The sequence below is a fragment of the Rissa tridactyla genome, chromosome W, assembly GCF_028500815.1.
Source record: "Rissa tridactyla isolate bRisTri1 chromosome W, bRisTri1.patW.cur.20221130, whole genome shotgun sequence".
NCBI classification, from domain to species: domain Eukaryota; kingdom Metazoa; phylum Chordata; class Aves; order Charadriiformes; family Laridae; genus Rissa; species Rissa tridactyla.
In genome coordinates this window covers 8,091,971-8,118,288 of record NC_071496.1, presented here as the reverse complement: position 1 = coordinate 8,118,288, position 26,318 = coordinate 8,091,971, and the positions used below count along the sequence as shown (strand labels likewise).

The 26,318-nt window shown below is 45.0% G+C and overlaps 1 protein-coding gene across 8 annotated transcripts in view; it reads right to left on the bottom strand.

Annotated features, from left to right (window-relative positions):
- The window catches only part of LOC128902131 (transportin-1-like), an 88,938-nt gene extending 63,946 nt beyond the window's left edge, over positions 1–24,992 (bottom strand). Inside the window, exons 1-3 of one of the 8 annotated variants that reach the window (XR_008463641.1) lie at positions 24,643–24,988; positions 24,389–24,502; positions 21,980–22,055 (exon numbers count right to left, since the gene is read on the bottom strand). Coding sequence is in view for 7 of the 8 variants with exons in the window: in XM_054184542.1 (XP_054040517.1) it covers positions 21,980–22,055; positions 24,389–24,493 (181 nt within the window). In the remaining variant the exon portion in view is untranslated. Of the gene's footprint in view, positions 1–12,912; positions 13,006–21,979; positions 22,056–24,388; positions 24,503–24,642 lie in introns of those variants that run through there. The other 7 variants (XM_054184542.1, XM_054184544.1, XM_054184545.1 and 4 more) reach the window with 7 other exon arrangements.
- Between the last annotated feature and the right edge of the window lie 1,326 nt (positions 24,993–26,318).

Sequence of the window (26,318 nt, the reverse complement as noted above, 5' to 3'; positions counted from 1 at the left end):
CCTTCTTGTGGATGGGTGTCACATTTGCCAACCTCCAGTCAGCTGGGACCTCCCTGGTTGTCCAGGACTGCTCATAAATGATGCAAAGTGGCCTGGCGAGCACTTCCGCCAGCTCATTCAGTACCCCTGGATGAATCCCATCCGACCCCATAGATTTGTGCACCTCCAGGTGCTGAAGCAGGTCCCTCACCGTTTCCCTTTGGATTACAGGGGCTTCATTCTGCTCCCCATCCCTGTCTTCTAGCTCAGGGGTCTGAGTACTCAGGGAACAACTGGTCCTACTGCTGAAGACTGAGGCAAAGACGGCATTAAGTACCTCAGCCTTTTCCTCATCCTTGGTCACTATGTTGCCGGCCCCATCTACTAGAGGACAGAGATAATCCTTAGTCCTCTTCTTATTGCTAATATATTTATAGAAACTTTTTTTGTTGTCCTTGACAACAGAAGCCAGGTTTAGTTCTAGCTGGGCTTTGGCCCTCCTGATTTTTTCCCTACATAGCTTCACTACCTCTTTGTAGTCCTCTTGAGTGGCCTGCCCTTCCTTCCAGAGGCCATAGATCCTCTTTTTTTCCCTAAGTTGCAACACTAGGTCCATGTTTAGCCAGGCCGGTCTTTTTCCCCGACGGCTTGTCTTCTGGCACATGGGGACAGCCTGCTCCTGCGCCTTTAAGACTTCCTTCTTGAAAATCATCCAGGCTTCCTGGGCTCCTTTGCCCTGGAGGACTGCCTCCCAGGGGACTTTGTCAACCAGGCTCCTGAAAAGCCCAAAGTCTGCCCTCCGGAAGTCCAAAGTAGCAGTTCTGCTGACCCCCCTCCTTGCTTCTCCCAGAATCGAAACTCAGGTTGGTTAAGCAGGACCTCCCTTTCCTAAACCCATGCTGGCTGGCCCTGATCCCTTGGCTGCCCTGCACTTGCCGTGAGAGCTCACTCAAGATGATCCTCTCCATGATCTTCCCTGGTACCGAGGTCAGGCTGACAGGCCTGTAGTTCCCCGGATCCTCCTTCCGACCCTTCTTGTAGATGGGCATCACATTAGCCACCCTCCAGTCATCTGGTACCTGTCCTGTTGACCAAGATTGTTGATAAATGATGGAGAGGGGCTTGGTGAGCTCTCCCGCCAGCTCCCTGAGTACTCTGGGGTGAATCCCATCCGGCCCCATAGACTTATGTGCGTCTAGGTGCAGAAGCAGATCATTGACTACTTCTTCCTGGATTATGGGTGGGTTGTTCTGCTCTCCATCCTTATCTTCCAGCTCAGGAGGCTGAGCACCCTGGGGATAGCTGGTGTGACTATTGAAGACGGAGGCAAAGAAGGCATTAAGTATCTCAGCCTTCTCCTCGTCCTTGGTTGCAACTTTCCCCCCCGCATCCAGTAAGGGATGGAGATTCCCCCGGCTCTCTTTCTGTTGATGTATTTATAAAAGCTTTTTTTGTTGTCCTTAATGTTAGTGGCCAAGTTGAGCTCCAGCTGGGCTTTTGCCTTCCTAATTTTCTCTCTGTATAACCTAATGAGATCTCTGTACTCCTCCTGAGTTGCCTGTCCCTTCTTCCAAAGGTGGTAAACCCTCCTTTTATTCCTAAGTCCCATCAGAAGTTCCTTATTCATCCAGGCTGGCCATTTTCCCCGCCCTTTAGACTTGCGACACTTGGGCACAGCCTGCTCCTGGGCCTTTAAGGTTTCCTTCTTGAAGGGCGTCCAGCCTTCCTGGACCCCTTTGCCCTTCAGGACTGTCTCCCAAGGGACTCTCTCAACCAGTGTCCTGAACAGGCCAAAGTCCGCCCTCCGGAAGTCCAAGGTGGAGGTTTTGCTAACCCCCCTCCTTACATCACTACCAATTGAAAACTTGACCATTTCATGATCACTAAACCCAAGACGGCCTCCGACCACCATATCTCCCACTAGTCCTTCTCTGTTTGTGAACAGAGTCAAAGGTCTTACTTTGAGAAAAATTTTTCTGACTGCACAAAGATATTTATGGAATCCAGGGTGTTTAACAGCAGCTACACTGTCAAAGACAGTAATATAGGTCTGGATGGAGTTCTTGCTGTAACACCAAGATTACAGGCAGATAGTCTAGGAGCCAAGTAAGACACTCTTTAGTCTTCATAGATTCTGTGGTAAGTTCTGTCAGCCATATGCTTCAGCCATCAAAAGAGATCACTGTCTTGCTTCCTATCTCAGTCAACCTGGAAGTAGAGTTGACAAGAACATATAGTACAAGAAAAAGAAGGAACAAGAAAACAAGTCCTCAATAAGTTTTCAATTGATGCAAGATTAATACTAGTTCCGAATGTTAATGGGTTACAGACAGAGCGAAAGGACACATACCTGTATTAAACAGATTTCAATTATTTTAAGGCTACTGTAGTGCTTTTAAGAACTAGAGTGTGACATCATTTGAAAATAGCCATATTCCCCTTAATCAGGGCTTGTATGACATCGGGTGCATATGTGATAGCAACGAGGTTTTTGTAGCTCACCCAGAAGTCCAGGTGAGCTAAGAAAAAGGCTAGAATATAGAAAATGTATGAAGTGTATCACTGTATCAAGTAATGCATAGTCTCTTATCCTGATCAGTAAAATATCCATAGAACTTGACATGGGTGCCATGATGTTAGAGTAGCATCCTACCTGAGAGGACAAGGTGCCACACAGCTAGGTATTAAAGAACGTTTATTACTCTTTATAGAGTAATGCTGAAAAATGGCATCTCCTACTTATGAGGCTACGTGCTGGTGTCTGATCTAGGCCATGATGGCTCCTAGGAAGCAACATCACGACCTCTTTCTAGATTTTTCAGAAAGCAGACTTGCTGTGAGACATTAGGATGATGTCACAACAGTTTCAGTGTGTTATCTTGCAGTGCTGGGGCAGGTGCAATTGCTTAGCTCATCATTTTCATGAAGCCATCTAGCCTTGTAAAAGGAATGTACCACTTCTCACACTGGTCAGATGCAAAAAAAAAATGCCTTTCCTTTAAGGCCAAGAGGGAGTAGAACCCAGAAAAAAAAAATATATTTTTTGATACCACCAACAGTACCCAAAGCATTTTTTGCCAGCTACAGAACAGAGTACCTTTCCTGAAGGCAACCTAAAGAGACATATAAAAGCATGTCTTGATCCCACAGTCAAGATACCGGATGCTAAGATCAATAACTGGCTAAGCATTACTTTTGCAAAGCATTTTAAACTGCTTTCTCTTCCTTCTATAATGACATAATTCTCACTCTTCAGAACCACATGAAGGTTTTACTCAGCTGTGCCTTCTGCTTTCAAGAGATATTCAGGTGCAACAGTGTCATGACAGAGTCATAAATACCAATAATGACTGCAGCTCAGCATAGGCAGCTTTTAACAGCTTATAGCCCTGTAGCACTGGACTGGGCAATAACATTCCTTCCTAGTGAGGTTGCCTGCTTCATCTGAAGCGGCACACACTGTTCAAGCAAGTACAGATCTAACAGTACAAATTTTTATTTTGGTATCTCCAAGGAAAAAAGTATTTATGTAACTTCAAGTGATCAGGATGGATGTTCTTTGAATCAAAATATCTACTACTGATCAGAGGCAATTCTGACTGGCAAGCTTTAAGTCTCAGGAGTTTTAAGCATTCCAAAACGGAAGGCACTCACAGTTTCTCCTCATTTTCCTCCCTCCCCGAGGAAAAGAGACTGATGAAATCTGAGGTAGAAACTGAAAAATAAAGACACTGAAGGTGGATTTCAAATGACTCTGAAGAGGAAGAGCAGCACAGTCACACACCAAAACTTCTTAGATATAGTCTCATTTTCATGGGTTCTCCAAGTAGCAGAGGATCAGTCACTTTGCTCCTAGTAAGAACTCTTGTGTAGCCAAATACTAGAAAAAAGTTAAATTTCTAAAATAAGAAAAGATTAAATTGTATAAAGGCATATTGAATTAAAAGCAGGCACACGTTCTCTATTTTCTTATTGTAGTTTGATGCACAGTTGTTTAGGAAGAACACCTCCACTAGTGCTAAAACTCTACTCTGCCGTATGTTATAAGTGCAACCTACTATTGCTAATTGAAAATCTGGTTGTAGTGTAAAGTCAGACAGGAAAAAAAAAAAAGCTCATGAAGGTGTCGCTGTACTGTATTCTTATAGGACAGAAGAAAAATATTCATCTTCTGCTTCTCATATGACACTGCTCTGGTGGGATCCATATGTTTTGGTTTTAGCTCTTTTAAGAGAGCCAATTTCTTATTAACAGATCAGAAATCTTCATGCATAACAGCGATGCTAGTCATGATTTTTGTCACATTTTGTGTCTGTACATATTAAATCCATATCACTACTTAAAAACCAGAAAACGACAGCTTATTTCTAAAAAAAGACTTAACAGCTTTGAGACTGAAATCAGCAGAGCAGTTTTGCTTTAAGAAGTTTTACCCTAACATTTAAATTTGCCAATATCACAAGCGTAACAGGGCAAAATATGAGCTATGCTCACAATCATTATATCACAATCTGTGAATGGATAAACACTGCCCTCATCCCAGTTGCCCAGTTCTTTTAGCAATCCAGAAAGTTACGTTCTAAGGCATGGTGAAACAAACGCTAGGCTTGAGTGCCTCAGAACTGCACTGAATCAAGTACTACTTGGTGGGCAGAAGTGCATTTAGAAATCACACTAGCAACACCTTCCCTTTCTCTAAGGAAACATCACACAGGGATGCTTGATACTGGCATTTTAAGTACACTTAGAACTGTCATGAGAAACAACAAAGCAAACATCACAGAGTAGGAGAATTTGATAAAAGTATACAGAGAAATACCCCTTGCAGCACACTATTCAGCTCTCAAATTATACTATGGAAGGGCTTCAAGGAGCTGGCCAACTTACAAAAAAAGAGGGGCCAAAATAGACCTTACCCACTTACCCAAGACTACCTGAACTTCAGAAGGTGGCACAGCAAACAAAACCAAACAAAAAGTCTGATAACCTTAAGAATCAAGGCAAAGCCTGAAAACTTCTGTCCTTTCTGTCCACAAGCCACTTGAGAAAACATATTTCAAGACTCACCCCCAAAATTACTTTGTTTATAGTGAACAGCACCTTTGAAGAACTTAAACCAATATGATTAAGTACACGAAGGCACTGGGCTAGTAAACAGGTACTACAATCAAGAACCTTGTTATTGTACCTGTTCTTTTTCTTTTATGGGCTTCAGGGATAGGGAAAGAGATATGGGAGATCCCATACTCCACTCATTCTGAATGCTCAGAATAAAGAGTTTCAAGAAAGTATTCCCAAAGCACTGAATCACATAACACAATCCACTGGATAACTTCAAAATTTCTTTCAAGACTCTTAAATGAAGAAATAAAAATCTGTCACTTCTCACACATCGTATGTATGCCATAAAACTACTTAGGAGAAGCATTTTCCTTAAATCTGCATTACAGTATCTATACAGAAGCATGGAAAGGAAGAATTAGCTATCATAAGGGCGGGGGGGGGGAAATGGATTTTTTAGTGGTCTGATCTGACAAAATTCATTATCTCATAACTTGGTTTCTCTTAAGATATTTATGCACCTCAATTACTTTATGCATTGATTACTAAAACTCAGTCAGGCTTAATTTATTTTTGTAATTCTTAATGTATCTGAATTTAAGAGAAAAAATGTTTTGCTGCTGTTTAAGTAGGACACTACATATGTTATGCAGCATTTTAAACTGCAGGAGTACATTACTCTGACTTGACTTCTGAATTGTAATCAGATTAGATTCACTCCTTGGCAGTTATTTTAGTCTATTTAATAATGACATCGTGTGGGATGATGGTATTGGGAGTGGTGGTAGTAGAGGGGTATTTGTTTTAGTTAAGCAGTTCCAGCTGCTAAGCCACTTTTCAGGATTAATCCTGCTTATCAAAAATACCTTCCTGAAACTGGAAGCTGGTTAATCAACACCTGACCTTACACAATGGTCTTTTTCTTGCTCAGCTTCAAAGACCTTTCAACACCAACACCCCAAGAAAGTTCATAATGGAATGGACTCATGAAAACTGCTGTCCAGATCAAATTTAAATTCCAACACTCATCAGAAAACATTCACGAACCCACAAGACTGCTTTGGATCCCAGTAATAGTTTATAAAAAGACATTTCAAATTCTGCTTGCAGAGACAGATGAATTGTTAGTGTCATTATTATCAGAAAATAAATTACCATCTGTGGTGATTTCTATTGAAATAAAAACTTGGAGGAGGATGGGGACAGGACTTTCCTCCATGGTAATATTTTACATCAAAGTAAGGTACTCCGAATGACTAAGTCATCATAATAACAAGATCAAGAGTTTCAAAGACACTGCTCTATGTTCAACTGGTTTTAAAAATCCAAAGCATTTTGGAAATAAACTTAAAAGACCATCCTTAAAACTAATGACAAAGGCAGAATTCAAGCAATGTTCTCAATCCCGGCTCATCCACCTTCAGACTAAAAGTTCATCTTGAGGATTCTGACCCTTGAATGTGATAGCCTCACACCAGGCCATGATCAATCCACTGAGATAACACACTAGTAAGACCCAAAGACTAGAGTTCCCACATTAGGATTGGGTGAAGAATCAATCACTAAAACACGATCCAAGACTGGGATCACAAGGACTTTGCACAGCTGCAACAGGATAGATAACTATGGCTATATGGGCCAGCAGAAAGCGACCAGGAACATCATGCATTTTTCTCAATACATGTTCCCATTAGCCTAGGTCCTGCCAAGGGCCAACAACACTCCTAAAGGACAAGGAAAAGAAGTTAAACTCAAAACTTTACAAAAACTGTGCGCAAACTAACCACGTCTTCTATCTCTTATCTAAGAAGGATAAAAGGTAGATCTGAGAAAGGACATATGTGTTTTGGCAATAAGGACGGACAGTCTGAATCTTAACTAGAATAGATCCTCTCATCAGTAGTTCTGTTCTTTTTTCACCACACAGAGAGGCACTAGGTATGTCATACCTTAACTAAAATGTGGTAAGCTTTGACACCATTTCTGTTCTTGCAATTTTCATATAAAACACCCACCGACATGAAGGCCATATTAGGCTAAGTAGAACGCCATATTAATTCTGAGACTATATAAAGTCAGCTTCCTATTTTTCCTCTCTCAGAAATGTGAAGACCTCATTCAAGGAAAGGATACAGGCATAAACATAGCAGAAATAGTCTGCAGAGATTAAAGTCTCGGTTTAGTTTATCTTCGAAGTCAATAGAGAAATGTTACCAGGAGGCAACACAGTAGTCTCTGCTGATGCAAGCAGACAGCATCATCTCAATGTATGTGGATGCAACCTTGCATGAACAACACATCATAGCAAGACTGAGAAAGAGTCATCACACGCAATACTCCCTAACTGAGAAGTTGAATTTCTGAAGATTGGAGAGTATTCTTGGTGAATTAAAATGGCCATCATCTTTTGATAATTTAGCGTACACCAGATCCACCTCTCATTCATTATCATTTTGATAATTTAGCATACACCAGATCCACCTCTAAGTTAAGGCTTCTTCCAGCAAAAAGGTGGCAGGACCAGTAGCCTAGCTGAAGTGCTTCTACACTAATGCACGCAGCATGGGCAACAAACAGGAGGAGCTGGAAGCCATTGTGCAGCAGGAAAGCTATGATGTAGTCACCATCACGTAAATGTGGTGGGATGACTCGCACGACGAGTGCTGCATTAGATGGCTACAAACTCTTCAGGAGGGACAGGCAAGGAAGGAGAGGAGTTGGGGTGGCTCTGTATGTTAGGGAGTGTTATGAATGTCAAGAGCTTAATGATGGTGACAATAGGGTTGAGTGTTTATGGGCAAGAATCAGGGGGAGGGTCAACAAGGCTGATATCATGGTGGGAGTCTGTTATAGACCCCCCCCAACCAGGATGTAGAGGCAGATGAAATATTCTACAAGCAGATGGCAGAAATCTCAAGATCACTGGCCCTTGTCCTGGTGGGAGACTTCAACCTACCAGATATCAGCTGGGAACACAATACAGCTGAGAGGGAACAGTCTAGGAGGTTCCTGAAGTGTGTTGGGGATAACTTCCTGACACAGATAGTGAGGGAGCCAACTAGGGAAAGAGCCCTGCTGGACCTGCTGTTTGTAAACAGAGAAGGACTTGTGGGGGATGTGACAGTTGGAGGCCGTCTTCGGCACAGAGATCATGAAATGACAGAGTTTTCAATTCTTAGAGAAGCAAGGAGGGGGGTCAGCAGAACTGCCACCATGGACTTCTGGAGGACTTTGGTCTTTTCAGGAGCCTGCTTGACAGAGTCCCTTGGGAGGCAGCCCTCCAGGGCAAAAGAGTCCAGGAAGGCTGGTTGTTTTTCAAGAAGGAAGTCTTAAAAGTGCAGGAGCAGGCTGTCCCCATGTGCTGTACAACGAGCCGTCGGGGGAAAAGACCGGACTGGCTGCACAGAGAGATATGGATGCAACAAAGGGAAAAAAGGAGAGTTTATGGCCTTTGGAAAAAAGGGCAGGCCACTCAGGAAGGCTGCAAAGATGTTGTGAGGCTATGTAGGGAGAAAATGAGAAGGATCAAAGCCCAACTAGAACTTAACCTGGCTTTGGATGTTAAGAACAATAAAAAGAGTTTCTATAAATACATTAGTAACAAAAGGAGGACTCGGGAGACTCTCCATCCTTTACCGGATGAAGGCAGTAACATAGTGACAAAGGATGAGGAGAAGGCTGAGGTACTTAATGCCGCCTTTGCCTCAGTCTTTAGTAGTAGAATCGGTTGTTCCCTGAGTACCCAGACCCCTGAGCTAGTAGACATAGACAAGGAGCAGAATGAAGCCCCCATAATCCAAAGGGAGATGGTGAGGGACCTGCTCCAACACCTGGACATACCCAAGTCTATGGGGCCGGATGGGATCCACCCGAGGGTACTGAGGGAGCTAGCAGAAGTGCTCACCAAGCCACTTTCCCTCATTTACCAGCAGTCCTGGCTAATCGGGGAGGTCCCAGTTGACTGGCATCTAGCAAATGTGACGCCCATAGACAAGAAGGGCCAGAAGGAGGACCTGGGGAACTACAGGCCTGTCAGTCTGACCTCGGTGCCTGGGAAGGTCATGGAATAGATCATCCTGAGTGCCATTATGCTGCACATGAAGGACAACCAGGTGATCAGGCCCCGTCAGCATGGGTTCATGAAAGGTAGCTCCTGCTTGACAAACCTGATCTCCTATGACAAGGTGACTCGCTTTGTGGATGAGGGAAAGGCTGTGGATGTTGTTTACCTGGACTTTAGTAAGGCCTTTGATACAGTTTCCCACAGCATCCTCCTGGAGAAACTGGCTGCCCATGACTTGGATGGGAGCACTCTATGCTGGGTCAAAAACTGGCTGGAGGGCTGGGCCCAGAGAGTGGTGGTGAATGGAGTTAAATCCAGTTGGTGGCCAGTCACCAGTGGTGTTCCCCAGGGCTCAGTATTGGGGCCAGTTCTCATTAATATCTTTATCAATGATCTGGACGAGGGGATTGAGTGCACCCTCAGTAAGTTTGCAGATGACACCAAGTTAGGTGGGAGTGTCAACCTGCTGTGAAATTTGGATAATGAGGTGAAGTCTCTGTGCTCAAAGAGCAATTAAGACTGGCTTTGCTATCTCTTGTGCAACCCAGGGGAGTGAAGGCTTGTCCAGCTATCACAGGATACATAAATGACGGGGTAGTCTTGGGGAGCCAGGACAGCCCTGCTTTTCATCAGCAGAGACAGTAAAATCAAGATAACAGAGACCTTGTGTAGCTCTTTGTTTCCTTGAGAGGCTCCCATGCCCGGTGATGGACCTTTGCCTCATTACCTGTGAAATGCATATTAAAGTTGACACCCCTGTACATGCTAATGAAGATTATAGAGCTCATGCTAAACATATATGACTATAGCACTCGTCTCTCCACCCAAATCATACTACACGTCACCTAGGGGAGGGAAACCTCGTAATTTTGGGGATAAAAGGATGGAGAAAATGACTGCTAAATTGGGAGAGAAGAAACTTGATACCTGACAGACCAGTCCATGGGCTGCGTTCTCTTCCTCCACCCCAGGCAGGGATGCCTTTCTGGGTAAGCGCTGCGCCTTCACCCTCTGGGGAATGTTACCCCCAGGTTGTTGTACTATCGTTATTTTTGCTAGCAATATTAACCTTAAGTAATTAGTGCTATTGTAGTCAGTGAATTTATCAACGGCAATCTCGAATCTGCGACTGTCGCTCTCAATAAAGTAACTAATTTCGATTATTTGTGAATCTGATTCAGTGAAAGTCCTTTGGTGGGACTCTGATAGTAAATCAGTGAAAGTCCTGGGACTCTGACAGACAAATATCGAAACTACAGTCCTTTTAACGCGACAGTAAAAAATTGGCGCAGTGAGCAGGGTTTGCCATGGATAAACTGCTACAAAACTATAAGTGTGCACCGTCCCAAGCAGGACTAGAGTGGGCCCAGAAATTCTGGAAAGATGAAGATAAAATAATTGAGCGAATTGAACAGTGCAGGAGTGAGCAGAAGGTTAAAGATGGTAACGGTAAAGGAATTGTCTGTGCAATTTTAGGAGCTTGTTTATCACGTGCACAGCAGGAGGCTAAGGAATCCCCGCCTCCTGAACAAATTGCAGATGTGGAATGTGCTACTTTAAAGTCATACAAGGAAGTGTTACAGAAATCTCTAAGTTTTGAGCAGGAACAGTTAGAAACGCGAGTAGATACTCTCCTAATCGAAATTGCAAATTTAAAGAAGGAAAATGAGCTGCTTAAGACGTTATTGTTGGCTGTTGGTGAAAAATCCATAGAAAGTCCATTTCGGGAAAAGTTGAGCCCTGTGCTGGAATCGATGCCGACCGCTAGTGATTCCATGGCACAGATCTGCAAAATCGTTCATCATACTAACCCTGAAACATGGGATGGAGATACCTGGTATGATGATGATGACTCTGATGAACCGGAGGAGGGCTCCAATTATGATTATACCCCAGAGCCTGTATCCGTACGGCTGCTCATTAAAACTGAGGTCACAAATGAGGGGGGGAGCGATCGTACCACTATGCGGACTGTCCCATGGTCTCCTACTGATTTAGCTAAACTGCGGGAAAAATACTCATGGCGCCCAGGGGAGTCCGAGACTGAGTACGTGTGGCGTGTATCCCTCACAGGAGGGGATAACGTTTTGTTAAGTGAAGAAGAAGCAGGAGGTTATTGGGGTCCTGGAGTATTTTTAACCACCATGCCGGGTGATCATAATTATTCATTGACCATACGGGCTGCTTACTGGGCCGGTGGTATTGATCCACAAGATAGGAGAGACCCTTGTGTGATAAAGACTTCAGGGTTCACTGACTTGACTGCATCTGTGCAAAAGGCAGCCTGTATACAGGCAATGTATGAGCAGAACTTGTTAAGGAAATCCCCAATGTTAGCCCCTATTGATCCAGCTAGATTAATCCCCCTTATCCATGGACTCCCAGATAGTCTAAAGACGTATGTGGCAAATGTGCAAGATCGCATACAAGCCACCCAAAATGTAGTGCAACAGGGTGGTACGCGACGGAGAGACCAGGCAGAACAGGCTCGTGTAACTACTTGGGGCGATTTTGTACAAGAACTGGTAGATTATGGACGCAGGATGGGTTGGGTTGGCTCGACCGCTGAGAGGCCCCACGACCCTCCCCCTCGCCGAGCCCATCAAGTCTATACTCCTAAGCCAAAACCAGAGATCAAACCCAAATTTGATAAGGAGTGCAATGACCTCTGGCGACAGGCTGTGGCGATGGGAGTGTCTCGACGGTTGTTACACGGCTCATCCACTGCTGATCTCCGAGCTCTGGTAAAATTGCTGAGCAGGAGAACTGATTCGCTAAAGAGAGATCAGTCACCAGGAAGGCGTATAGCCCCTGACAAACCCCCACCCTCAGCGCCACAGAGGGATTTGATTGACAGGAAAGATACACCGTAAAAAACTTATGCCCCCGGGGAGGACAGTGAGCCACCCTGCCTGGAGGGTGTTAGCTAAGCAGTGGATCTCTAATAAACATCATGAACCAAGTACCGCTATACCAGTGGGACCTCAGGGAGTTTTTGTAAATTTTCTTATTGATACTGGTGCCCAAATATCAGTGATTACTAAGAAGACTGCAGAACACCTAAATGTTAAACCCGGTCACCATAAGCTAAAATTCACAGGAATTGATGGGATCATAAAGGAATGTCCCACTGCAAGGATCACTTTATGACTCCCGGGGGGAGATAAATTGACTTGAACTGAGGTATTGGTGGATGCAGCCAATACTAACATATTGGGATTTGATTTATTATTTGGCAGAACACAGAAACTCCCTGATGGCTCAGTTTGGAGCTTTGCTGGGGGAGTTAACACAGGAGAGGATGAGACAAAAAGTGTAAATTTATTAGGGATGTCTATACCCTTGCCCCCATCAAAACTTACCAATGTGAGACAATACCTGCTGCCAGTGACCGTACAGTCAGGCATTGACGGGGTGGTAGCAGACTTGGAAGAAAGAGATATTATCACTTGCACTTTCTCCCCATATAATTCTCCTGTCTGGCTGGTAAAAAGGCTGAACAGGCAGTGGCAGCTTATGATTGATCATAGGTGATTGAATGCCGATACTACACCTTTAACTGCTGTTGTATCAAATATTGCAAAGTTAGTAACGCAAATCCAGGGAGTGCCTCACACATGGATGGCCTGTATCAGTAAAGCTGTGTGAACAAATGGTGACAGCCTGTTCACAATGTCGTTTACGACTTAACAAAGACCATCCCCAGCATATCTGAGATAAGAAGACACTGTGGCACACTTGGCAGATTGATTACATAGGCCCAGTCTACCTTTCAGGAGGTAAAAAAAAACCAAAACAACAAACCATACCAGTGGAGGTGGAAGTTGTTTCAGGAGTAACCATGGCTATAGCAGTTGCAGCTGCCTCTGGGGAGAACACTGTCCGATGTTTGAAAGAGTGGTTTAGCACACTTCCTCTTCCTGAGGAGATTCAAAGTGATAACAGGTCACACTTTTCAGCTACAGTAGTCCAAGACTGGGCAAAGGAAGAAGGGATTCGATGGGTATTCCATACGCCGTACTATCCCCAAGCTAATGGTATTTTTGAGCGAACAAATGGGTTGGTCAAACGGTTCGCTAAAACATATGAACATGGGTGGCACCTGCGATTGTCTGATGCTACCTATCAGTTAAATAATCGGTGGAGTGGAGATGGATGCCCGAGGATGAAAGCTTTTTGTGTATCGGCCTCCACCATTGTCCCTAAAGTACACACTAAACCAGGGGAATATCCTACAGGATTTTATGTGGGCCAACCAGTAATGGTCAAAATGCCCCAGATTGGAACAGTGGCAATGGTGTTAACAACTCCAAAGAATCTCTATGCTTGGGAAGCAAAGGACAGTTCTGGGAAAATACACCAAATTAGTACCAGATGAGTGGTACCTACCTTTTAACTTTACTCTGCCGGTCAGAGTACGACCGAGCATTTTCTTTTGTTTTACTTCGCAGAAACACTGATGACAACAGATTGCACCTGGGACCACAGCCTATTCTACACAGAGTTGGAGTGTCCTTAAGGCTTGTTAATGGCTGTAACAATCTGATTTGCTTTCGTAGTGTTGATAATAGTTTTGCAACCGAAATTTTAACCATGATGCTGGTAAAATATAGTTTGGGTATTCTCTTGTTGTCTACCTGTGGATAGAGTTTTTCCTCAAACCTTGTATTGCAATTGATACGTGCTTTTGGGCACATACATAATGCCAGCCAAATAACAGCATGTTTGCCTCTACCCAAGTCCGCTGCTTCACCTTTGGACTGGGGAATTTTAACCCTTGATCTAAATCAAACCTTTACGGCCATGACAAAAACTAGCGTAGGCAAGATGAAGTTTGGAAACACTACAATATATTCTCTCGGCTGGTTGTATAATGGCCAGAAAGAGACCTGCTGGGAAGGTAAATATTCCCATGCAACAATCAAAACCACATGTGACAAATTTCCCTGGGGAATGCACTTACCCAAAATATGGGAAGAACCCCAAACGGGTGACTGGCATTACATGCAGACCACTGACTGGTGCATTGATTGGGATGGGACCACTGGACCATCAAAGACCCTTGTTGATGTATATACTGATTTTAAGGTTTCTCATTCCATTAAACCAAAACGCTATAATTGGAATTGTACCAAAGTTTACAATTGCACTAGCAATGAGAGTGAAATTCAGAAATTGGGCTCGATAGCTCCAGCCCTTCGCCTGGGTTGTATTTGCCATAAATATACCACTCCTATCAATGACACCTGGTCACATTTGGCAGTTAAGGATACCCATGTAAATTGTAAAAAGCTACCATTGCCTTCTATGGGACGTACTGTTTGGGTTAGTAGTGATGGAACATGGACTACCGATTTGCCAGTGGAAGGCCCGTGACGCCAACATGCACTGGGATTGCTGACACTCTGTCGTCTCTGGCGAAAACAACCCCTTGTGCCACCTCTATGGGGTCGGATCAAACGGGAAGCAGGAGACCCTCGGCAGCATCCGACGACAGGAAATGTAGTTGGATGGACTTTGGAATCCATCTTTACACCCCAGATAATGGCTTTCCAGAATCGCATGATGCTGTATAACCTTACGGGACAAATAGAAGCATTAGCTAATGCGACTCGGGTTGGACTGGAAAAATTAAATGAACAGCTGCAGGCAACATCAAAAATGACATTGCAAAATAGACTGGCATTAGATCTGCTATTGCTGCATGAAAATGGAGTGTGTGGATATTTGAACTTAGTAAATGATACCTGTTGTGTTCACATACCAAATGTGACTAAAGATCTTGACGAACAACTAGATCACATAAAGCTTGTGGCAAAGGCCAGCCGCAAATTGAGGAAAGGGATGGAAACAACATGGTTGAATAAGCTATTACAAGGATTAGGATTTTCACTATCAGGATGGCTTGCTTCTTTATTGCAATCTGTGATTATTGTAGTCATTGTACTCATTGTTTTTTGTATGATATTGGCTTGTGTTAAATCTATGTTGACCCGGATGTTAATTCATCAGGTGCGGATGATCTCTGATGGGACAGAATTGAAGGTGAATCCTGAAGTGGAGGAAGAGAAGAAGTCTAATGTAAGGGATACCCCCAAAATCGATTTTATGAGAGTGTGATTTGGATTTCGATGCGAGTGACTATAGTCACGGGGTGGATAATGTGGAATTTGGATAATGAGGTGAAGTCTCTGTGCTCAAAGAGCAATTAAGACTGGCTTTGCTCTCTCTTGTGCAACCCAGGGGAGTGAAGGCTTGTCCAGCTATCACAGGATACATAAATGACGGGGTAGTCTTGGGGAGCCAGGACAGCCCTGCTTTTCATCAGCAGAGACAGTAAAATCAAGATAACAGAGACCTTGTGTAGCTCTTTGTTTCCTTGAGAGGCTCCCATGCCCGGTGATGGACCTTTGCCTCATTACCTGTGAAATGCATATTAAAGTTGACACCCCTGTATATGCTAATGAAGATTATAGAGCTCATGCTAAACATATATGACTATAGCACTCGTCTCTCCACCCAAATCATACTACACGTCACCTAGGGGAGGGAAACCTTGTAATTTTGGGGATAAAAGAATGGAGAAAATGACTGTTAAATTGGGAGAGAAGAAACTTGATACCTGATGGACCAGTCGACGGGCTGCGTTCTCTTCCTCCACCCCAGGCAGGGACGCCTTTCTGGGTAAGCGCTGCGCCTTCACCCTCTGGGGAATGTTACCCCGGGTTGTTGTACTATCATTATTTTTGCTAGCAATATTAACCTTAAGTAATTAGCGCTATTGTAGTCAGTGAATTTATCAACGGCAATCTCGAATCTGTGACTGTCGCTCTCAATAAAGTAACTAATTTCAATTATTTGTGAATCTGATTCAGTGAAAGTCCTTTGGTGGGACTCTGATAGTAAATCAGTGAAAGTCCTGGGACTCTGACAGACAAATATCGAAACTACAGTCCTTTTAATGCGACACCTGCTTGAGGGTAGAAAATCTTTGCAGAGGGATCTGGACAGGCTGGATCGATGGGCCGAGGCCAATGGTATGAGGTTCAACAAGGCCAACAAGGTCCTGCACTTGGGTCACAACAACCCCATGCAGCGCTACAGGCTTGGGGAAGAGTGGCTGGAGAGCTGCCTGGCAGAAAAGGACCTGGGGGTGCTGGTCAACTGCCACCTGAGTATGAGCCAGCAGTGTGCCCAGGTGGCCAAGAAGGCCAACAGCATCCTGGCCTGTATTAGGAATAGCGTGGTGAGCCAGACTAGGGAAGTGATCATCTCCCTCTACTCGGCACTGGTGATGCCCCACCTGGAATACTGTGTCCAGTTTTGGGCCCCTCCCTACAAAAAAGATGGGCCTGCCGCTGGCCAAAGCTGAGCCCATCAGTGACGGTGGTAGCACCTCTGTGATAACATATTTAAGAAGGGGTAGAAACTGCTGTGCAACAGCAGCTGGGGAGAGGAGTGAGAATATGTGAGAGAAACAACTCTGCAGACACCAAGGTCAGTGAAGAAGGAGGGGGAGGAGGTGCTCCAGAGCAGAGATTCCCCTGCAACCTGTGGTGAAGGCCATGGTGACGCAGGCTGTCCCCCTGCAGCCCATGGAGGTCCACAGTGGAGCAGATAGCCACCTGCAGCCCATGGAGGACCCCACACCGGAGCAGATGGATGTTCCCTGAAGGAGGCTGTGACCCCATGGAGAGCCCATGCTGGAGCAGGCTCCTGGCAGGACCTGTGGAGAGGAGCCCACACTGGAGCAGGTTTGCTGGCAGGACTTGACTTGTGATCCTATGGGGGATCCACACTGGAGCAGTCCGTTCTTGAAGGACTGCACCCTGTGGAAAGGACCCACACTGGAGCAGTCCATGAAGAACTGCAGCCCATGGGAAGAAGCCACGTTGGAGAAGTTCGTGGAGGACTGTCTCCCGTGGGTGGGACTCCACGCTGGAACAGGGGAAGAGTGTGAGGAGTCCTCCCCCTGAGGGGGAATGAGTGGCGGAGACAATGTGTGATGAACTGACTGCAACCCCCATTCCCCATCCCTCTGCGCCACTTGGGGGAAGGAGGTAGAAGAATCAAGAGTGAAACTGAGCCTGGGAAGAAGGGAGGGGTGGGAGAAAGGTGTTTTTAGATTTTTTTCTTATTTCTCATTATCCTGCTCTGGTGTTAACTGGAAATAAATTAAATTAATTTCCCCAAGTCGAGTCTGTTTTGCCCATGACAGTAATTGCTGAGTGATCTCCCTGTCCTTATCTCAACCCACGAGCCTTTCGTTATATTTTCTCTCCCCTGTCCAGTTGAGGAGGGGGAGTGAGAGAGCGGCTTGGTGGGCACCTGACGGCCAGACAGGGTCAACCCACCACACACATATAAAATAAAGAAGCGATCTGAGAAGAAGCAGCAGCACCAACATGCACACACTCGAGAAAACAACTCAGTAACAGAAGAGAGGCTTATAGGATTCTGAGCTCAGCTCAGGGGACATTAAAAAACAAACACACACAAACAAGCAAAAAACCCACAACAGCGCCACTGTGTAGTGTCAGTGCCACTACATTATCTGCCAGGTTTTATGCCTGCCAAACCAAGAAGGAACAGCTATGCTAACAGAGCATCTAAATCATAAATTTTATTTACAAACAATTTAGTAAAAACAAACTTCTTCAATTCAGATATTTTCCAGGTTATCTGGACTCCATCTCACCCAACTAAGGAAGATCTCCGAGCACCATGCCTTGAGGGAAGTACCTTCTAGAGTCCTATACCTCAGTCTTTAATGGCTTGGGATCATATTTTATTCCATCAGCTTGCCTACTGTCTGACTTCCAGGACTGCATGCCCTTTCCTCAATATTTTTTATGTTCTATGATATTTGTAACATTGGGGTTTGTCTTTAGAAATGCACAGTAGTTTAAAGAAAAAGAAAGGAAGTGCTTAAAGCTAAGGCATGCATATACCATAGCTGCAAGCCAGGCCATATATCCACTGATGAAATCATAGCAGGGCAACACCTGTTTCCAGGAGGACCCAAGCTTAACAAGGCCCACAGAAGTTTAAAAACAGAAAAAACACCACATACATGTGTAGGAATACCACAATAGACCTAAATCCAGCAAGTCATATATATTCAGACACAGGAGCCTGATAAAGCTAACACTGGATGAAAAAAAAAAAAATTTACAATTTTTGCAACTGAAATGTAATACCTCTGGTGCTAAAACAAAGCAAATCCCTAACCTACACATAAGTTATCTTAGAGGCAGGCCTCAGTGAAACAGCCAGCTTTGCAAGCAAAGTTATTTGTTTGCAAATAAAAGTTTGCTTGCAAAGTTATTTGTATTTGGCCTGAGTCTTATGCCTCTGCAGGCAACTTGGTACAACCTCCATCGCGGTAAAATAAGAGTATTTAACACATGTTTTAATCAACCATTACAGAATTCCCACATTCAGCAGCTGTCACCTAAATGGTTCTTTAAGCACAGATTTCTCAGCAGCTGTTTCAACAGTGGCAAAAACCGAATCAAAGGTTAGTCACACCTGCTATCAAATCAAGTGCTCTCATGCACTAGCTATCAAACCACCTTAAGTTCCATTGAATAAGCTGTCAGTGATGTCAGAAGCTTATTTCCATGGCTCCTTCTGCTGAGACAGTATGGTCATAACAAAAGCGTGAACTTCCAACAGTAAAAATATCTCTACTTTGGTCTGTGGTGTAAAGCACACTAGCTCTTTCCCCTAGCCAACAACCTCGGCAAGGCTGTAGGATAGACTGCCAACAGAACTCTCCTCAGGAGAGGAGAGGAAAGAATACTATCCTAGTTGTGATGGACTCATCAGGTACGTAACTGTCTTCAGTACATTTTCCCCTACTGGTCCAAAAGAGGAAGTAAGAATATTCTGACTACTGAATAGCAGTTCTAAAAGTCTCTTTATCTTGCTTAGGCAGGACTAATGAGGGACAACAGAGGGCTGTTGGTTGAATTCAAAGCAAATCTGTCATCCCTCATTAGTCCTACCCAAGCAAGGTAACAGGATATTTGGAACTTGACAAGTACTATGAAAAGCACCAACACTGGACTCAATTATGGCACTTTCAGTAGTCTGCGAGTTTCCTAAACTAGGAATACAAAGTTGAAAACAGCTGCCTTGAACAAAAGATTATGACTAAAAACGTCACTGATGCAGGACAAGAGCTTCTCTGAAGAAACATCTGCACATCAGACATCTCACAGAAGACCTACCTGATGTACCTGTGAGAGATATCAATGCAGGCTGATCCCAAACACCTTAACCAAGAGGTTAACTTGCTACTTCTCCCCAGCTTGCTTGCCCCCCCTCAACCTGCCAGATCCTAATACCCCCTTGTCATGGCTTCATCTAGGATGGAGTTAACTTTCTTGCTGGCAGCTGGTATAGCGCACTGATGTTTTTGGTCATTGCTAAGCAGTCAAGGCCTTTTCTGCTCCTCACACCCGCCAGCAAGCAGGATGGGGGTGCACAAGAAGTTGGGAGGGGACACAGCCAGGACAGCTGACCCCAACCGACCAAAGGGGTATTCCAGACCATGTGACGTCATATCGGCTGGGGTTAAACCACAACACTCCCCCCAAGATTTAATACTTTAAAACAGCCATTTTGCAATGGTTAGCATCTCCTACCCTTCATTCCATTCCAGACAGACTGATGCGTGTAAACATTAAGAATGGGAAAAAAAGACTATCAGATAATCTAAGGAGAGCTGTTGGAAAGATATTCTGACACATCACTAAACACACATCAGTATCTAGAACCTCAAGCTCAAGTGGTGAACAGAATGAAGAAAGGGAAATTGGCAAGTACGGCAGTATTAGAAAATAGATTCGGGGGGGAGGGGGGAAGATATGGAGCAACCCTCTTGCCATATTCTTTGTACGAACTCCAAATCCCACAACCAGACTGTCCATTTTTCATTTTTCTGTTAATGGTATAAAGCACATGAGCAATTAAAGTATGACAGCATACTCATTAACAAGTACATATTGATAGCATACATATTAACAAGTCCAGAGAAGGACCTGGGAGTACTGGTGGATGAGAAGCTGGACATGAGCCAACAATGTGCGCTTGGCAGCCCAGAAGGCCAATCGCATCCTGGGCTGCATCAAAAGAAGCGTGGCCAGCAGATCGAGAGGGGTGATTCTCCCCCTCTACTCTGCTCTCGTGAGACCCCACCTTGAGTATTGCGTCCAGCTCTGGAGCCCTCGGCACAAGAAGGACATGGACCTGTTGGAGCGGGTCCAGAGGAGGGCCACGGAGATGATCAGAGGGCTGGAGCACCTCTCCTATGAGGACAGGCTGAGAGAGCTGGGGTTGTTCAGCCTGGAGAAGAGAAGGCTCTGGGGAGACCTTATAGCGGCCTTCTAGTACCTGAAGGGGGCCTACAGGAAAGGTGGGGAGGGACTGTTTGCAAGGGCATGTAGGGATAGGACGAGGGGCAATGGGTTTAAACTAGAGCAGGGCAGGTTTAGATTAGACATTAGGAAGAAGTTCTTTACAATGAGGGTGGGGAGGCACTGGCCCAGGTTGCCCAGAGAGGTGGTGGAGGCCCCATCCCTGGAGACGTTCAAGGCCAGGCTTGATGAGGCTCTGAGCAACCTGCTCTTGTTGAAGATCTCCCTGCTGACTGCAGGGGGGTTGGACTAGATGACCTTTAAAGGTCCCTTCCAACCCAACACATTCTATGATTCTATGATTGAATACTTTATATCTACACTAGCACCTTGCTCAAAAATTTAATATCCTGGCTGATTCAGGTCTTGAAAGCGATCTCTCTCTCAACCTTGAGGTATTTCCCCAAGGCCTTAAAGATTATCAGGAGATTTCCTACATAGAACGCACAAAAACATTTGGATATACTTCAGCCTTCAAATATGAAAATATACTTTCCTCCTCTCTCTTTCCTTCCTACGGAAGTAAGCTGACAGCACAACCAAAACACTAGTTCAAACATAACATAAATGTTCTTGCTGATGCTCTGAATGTTACAGGGCCACATGTAAGTAAAATCTAATTCAAAGTGAAAAAGCAAGCATTCAAAAACTCAGAGATGAAGCACTAGAAGGCAGAAAAAGCATTAGTAGCAGGACACTAAGGAAAAAAAACACCCCCACACACCCCACTCCCAAAATCAAACACATTAAGTACAAACAAATGTAAAGACAGAAGATGTGCCAAAATAGATCTTGAAATACGTCTCCCTCACTGGCAAAGACCTCACAAATCAGTAGCTGTAGTACACTGGAAAGAAAGTCTTTCACACCCCCTGATCATTACTAAGGAACTGCCTGAATTTAACAACTGGAAGAGGCTACGCAGTATGCCATAGACAGTTTGTACTAACGTCCATAAAAATAAGCCAACAGTAAGTAACTACATTTTATTAGAATTAAGACTTCAGAATGAGGATTCTGACAGATATAATCTTTGGACAACTCTAGTACACGATCTGAAATATTTAACAGATTGATTACTAGGGAGATCATGATCACAACTGGATTTAGCAGTACATTTTATAACGTGTACAGTCACAATTCATCACCATGAAATGCAGTTATTCCACAATTTCACTATAGTCTGATAGAAGTACAATGCTCCCACATTTCTGGGAAGATTTCATAGGACATGTAGAATGGAATCTATTCCAAGACTGAAACTACAAGCACCAACATGTTATCAGATCTTTTTCCACAAAGGCTCCTGAGAGGATAAGAAGAGTTCTATATGACTATGGAGATCAACCAACCAGCAAACTGACTATAGAAATCAACTTCCTATTTCTTTCAAGCTAAATAAATTTTAAAAAGAAAAAAATACAGTAAAACAGTCAATATCTCAAAAACTTACCTTCAGACTTCAACTTCGTAAGAACAAAAATCAGGTAGTTGTTGAAATCTGGATACTGATTGAGTTGTTCTAGTTTCTGAAGAAAGAAACTGTTAAGGAAATTTGAATCTTCACACACAGCATTTATAGCTTTCTGAATACTATGATTATTGAGTTATGTACTACTGTGTCATTTTAAACAGCTGTGATTGTTCATACCCTGTGTGTTGTGAGCTTATAATTTGAAAACAGTTTCTGTAATTTTCATACTGAAGCAGTAGCTTTTAGTTACGTTGAAATCTGAAAAAAGAATCCAGGGACAGACACAGAGATTAATAGATACTTAAAAATATTTTTAAAGCCACCCCCCCCCAAAACAAACAAAAAACAATACCCCCCCACTTTCCTCTGTACAGTTTTAGATTTCAATATTTACACTTAGAAGCCAGACAAAACTAAGGAATCTAGAGGCACAATCCCATAATACGTCGTTATTTTCTCCACAATAAATAAAAGCATTTCAGCATTAAAATATGACGGCTATTATGATTTTGATAAGCTTCTCACTTCAAAATTAATCATATACTTTTTTATGATGCTAACTAGCCACAGCCTGAGCTTTCAACAGTGAGAATCTGTTTAATTGTAAATGCCCAGATATTTGTACCAAGAAGTTCATGCTTATCCATGGTCTCAAAAAAAAAAAAAATTCCTTCTGTACACAAACTGATTTTCTAGAATGACACCTCTCTGGACACTTTACAGGCCAACATATGAGGACCTCCTTGAAGGCATAGGTATTTCAGCACAGCAGGGAGTTACCACTGCCATTTAAGAAGAATTTCAAACATCAGTTAACAGCACTTTTGTTCAGTAAATTTCTACTCATCTTTAAAAACAGACAGTATCACCTACATCGCCCATCCTACAAGTACACTGCTATTTTAAAAAATAAAAAAGCCAGATGCCTTTAAGTTATTTGAAGCAGAGCTTTAAAATGTAATTTTACATGAAAGCTACACTATAAACACTGCTGCTATAAAGACTTATGTATTTGAAATACTAAAAAAGAGCACCTGTTTAAGTTTGGGGCATTATCAGAACACTTAAGTCAGCCACTTCTGTATAGTATTTTTCAAAGGAAGCAATAGCATCTTAAGAATCTGAAACATAGGTGCAAGAACAAGATGAAAACTACCTTCACCTTTCAGATAAGAACAGAAGCTTTCCAAAGTTTGACCACATCTGTTAGGAAAGCTGAGAAGTCAAGCAAATTTGGCTTCAAGCTAAACTCCTAAAATAACATATGTATATATTTTCTTACCTACATAAATGAATTATGTTGCTTTCTGGAAAGTCCTTCAAGCAAATGCCTTAAAAAGGAATCAAGATGCTAAACTCATCCTTCATAGGAGGATAACCTTTCAGGACCTCTAGATATTTTAAAGCACTTATACAGTTAGCTCAAGAAGTAGGAAACAGTAGATGAGAGCTTTATTTTGCAAGCCTTATGCTTCTATTAGTCTTAATGTAAAATTTTCCTCTGTCAGTCTTTGTTCCTTAAAATGTTGCTATTTCGTCACTTTTAAGATCAAGAGAGACTTAGGGGGGGAACGACACGACACCCAAACAACAAATCAACAATCTACAACACTAACATAAAACTCACTGCAAAGCTGCACAAGAAGCCACATACGGTAGATTTCCCCCTTCTCATGAAATATAGAACAGTATTTCAGGCTCAGGATTCTAGGCAAGCAGAAAAATCCTCACAACGTAGCAAGATACAGTGTCAAAACCAGCAGGCCAACGAGAGCATGCAGGCAGCGGCTACACCAGGGACACTCCTCCCAACAGCTACGGCTTTCGCCTTGAATCCCAGCGCCAGGTTAGTTTAGGAAGTCCCTGCTCAGTCCCGCTTTGCCGCAGGGGTGACGGGTACCCCGCGCCGCACTACCAACTCAGCCCAGCGGGCAGCGGCCCCCTCCCGGCTCCAGCCCTCTCGGCGGGATCCGCCGCGGCCGAGGGCTGGGCTCTGGCAGCGGCCCAGCGTGGGGTAACCTGGGAAAGCAGCAGAAACCGAAGCAGCCACGCCAGGGCATTAAAAAGAAAAATACGAACCTTGTCTCCGGGCTCACAAGAGGTGTTCGGGATCCCGGCAGGGGAAGGTGGCCCCGCGGCCTACAGGCCGACTCGGCAGTTCAAACGCCGCGCCACGGACACCCGCTCCGGCGAAGGCTCAGCCCACAGCGCTCACTATGGCGGCTCCCTGGGCAGGCCCGGCCGTCACAGCCGCCTGTCGCAACGCCGGCCTATGGCCGCGCTGCCCCCACCCGGCGCCCCCGGCCTCCCCAGCGCCCGCCCGGGCCGCCGCGGCCCCGCTCTGCCTGTCCCACCCGCCCGCGCGGCGTAGGCCTCGACCAAGGATACTTGTTGCACGGCTCTCTGCGTGGTGGTGTCCGGGGACTGAGACTCCTTGAGCAGCTGCAGGATTTGCTGAAGCCCCTGCTCGTCGGGCTTCCACTCATACTCCATCTTGGCTTGCTGAAAAACACCAAACAAGCGGCCGCGGTTAGCGGCGCAGCAGGCCCCAAGCCGATGGGGGGGAGGGTGGATAGGAGGAGGAGGCGGAAAGCTAGCTTGCTAGCAGCTAGCTAGCTGCGCGGTACCCGGCCCGCTCTCACCCGCGCACCCCGCTGAGCCTAGCCCCACAGACGAACAGCGTTGACCTGCTCCCGCCGCCGCCCGCTGTACACCGCACCGAGCGGACTGAGTCACGGCGAATTTGCAATATGTCCCTAAGATCCACCTCACGTCCTCCTGGGTCCTAGCGCTGGGCACTCCTCCGCCCGCCCGAGCCGCCTCGGGCCCGCCGGCGCCGCCGTCAGCCTTTCCCCAGAGTATCCCACACCGTCAGGAGCCTGGGGGCGACAAAATACGAGCCCCTCAATCCCGGGCGGTGGAAAACGGGGCGCCTCCTCCACAGCCCCTCCCCCCACCACCCGAAAACAGAGAGAAAGCTCCAGCAGCCCCAACAGGCGAGGGACGAAGCGGAGCCCCAGCCCAGCCTCCCCGGGACAGCTGCGGCAGCGCACACGCAGCGCCTGGACAGAGAGCTAGGAGGCTGCCACCCACGGAGGAGCAGGAATGCGAGTGCAGACCCAGGAGTTAGGAATATGGTACCTGCTTTTTCGTCTGCTTTACTTCTACGTGTTTTGGTTTAATGCTGGGTAGATTTCATAAGCTCTCAAATTCACGTGTAAAGAGGGACCAACTATGCAAGAGGGGAAACTCAAAATAACCTACTTTGAAGGCCTAGTGTATCTTATCCTTAGCCTCGAAATACACCAGAGGAAAACTCAGGTCAAAATTAGCAATTTCTGCAAATATAGAATAGAATAGTTCAGTTGGAAGGGACCTACAATGATCATCTAGTCCAACTGCCTGACCACTTCAGGGCTGACCAAAAGCTAAAGCATGTTATTAAGGGCATTGTCCAAATGCCTCTGAAACACTGACAGGCTTGGAGCATCGGCCACCTCTCTAGGAAGCCCCTTCCAGTGTTTGACCACCCTCTCGGTAAAGAAATGCTTCCAAATGTCCAGTCTGAACCTCCCCTGGCACAGCTCTGAACCATTCCCACGCTTCCTGTCCCTGGATCCCAGGGAGAAGAGCTCAGCACCTCCCTCTCCACGTCCCCTCCTCAGGAAGCTGTAGAGAGCAATGAGGTCGCCCCTCAGCCTCCTTCTCTCCAAACTAGGCAAACCCAGAGTCCTCAGCCATTCCTCATAGGACATGCCTTCCAGCCCTCTCACCAGCTTTGTTGCCCTCCTCTGGATGCATTCAAGGACCTTCACATCCTTTTTAAATTGTGGGGCCCAGAACTGCACACAGTACTCAAGGTGAGGCCACACCAACGGTGAATACAGAAGGATAAAGTTTAAAAAGCTTTAAACTAGATTTGAAAGGGGAAAGGGATAACACCAGACTCACTAGAGATAAGCCTGGGGGCGGCACACCGATGTTTCAGGGACAGTGTGCTAGCAAGAGCCTTTGGTCTGCCATCTCAGAGGAGGTAGGGGATGGAGATCCATGCGGCAGAAAAGACACAAGCGATATTGATGGGCTAGAAATCATGGAAGTGCCTGGGAATGGTCACATAAGAATTAGGGCTTCTCCCCCCAAAAAAAGGTGGTGAGATCAATAGCCCAACTGAAGTGCATCTACACCAACGCATGCAGCATGGGCAACAAACAGGAGGAGCATGAAGCCATTGTGCAGCAGGAAAACTATGATATAGTTGCCATCACAGAAACATGGTGGGATGACTCTCACAACTGGAGTTCTGCAATGGACGGCT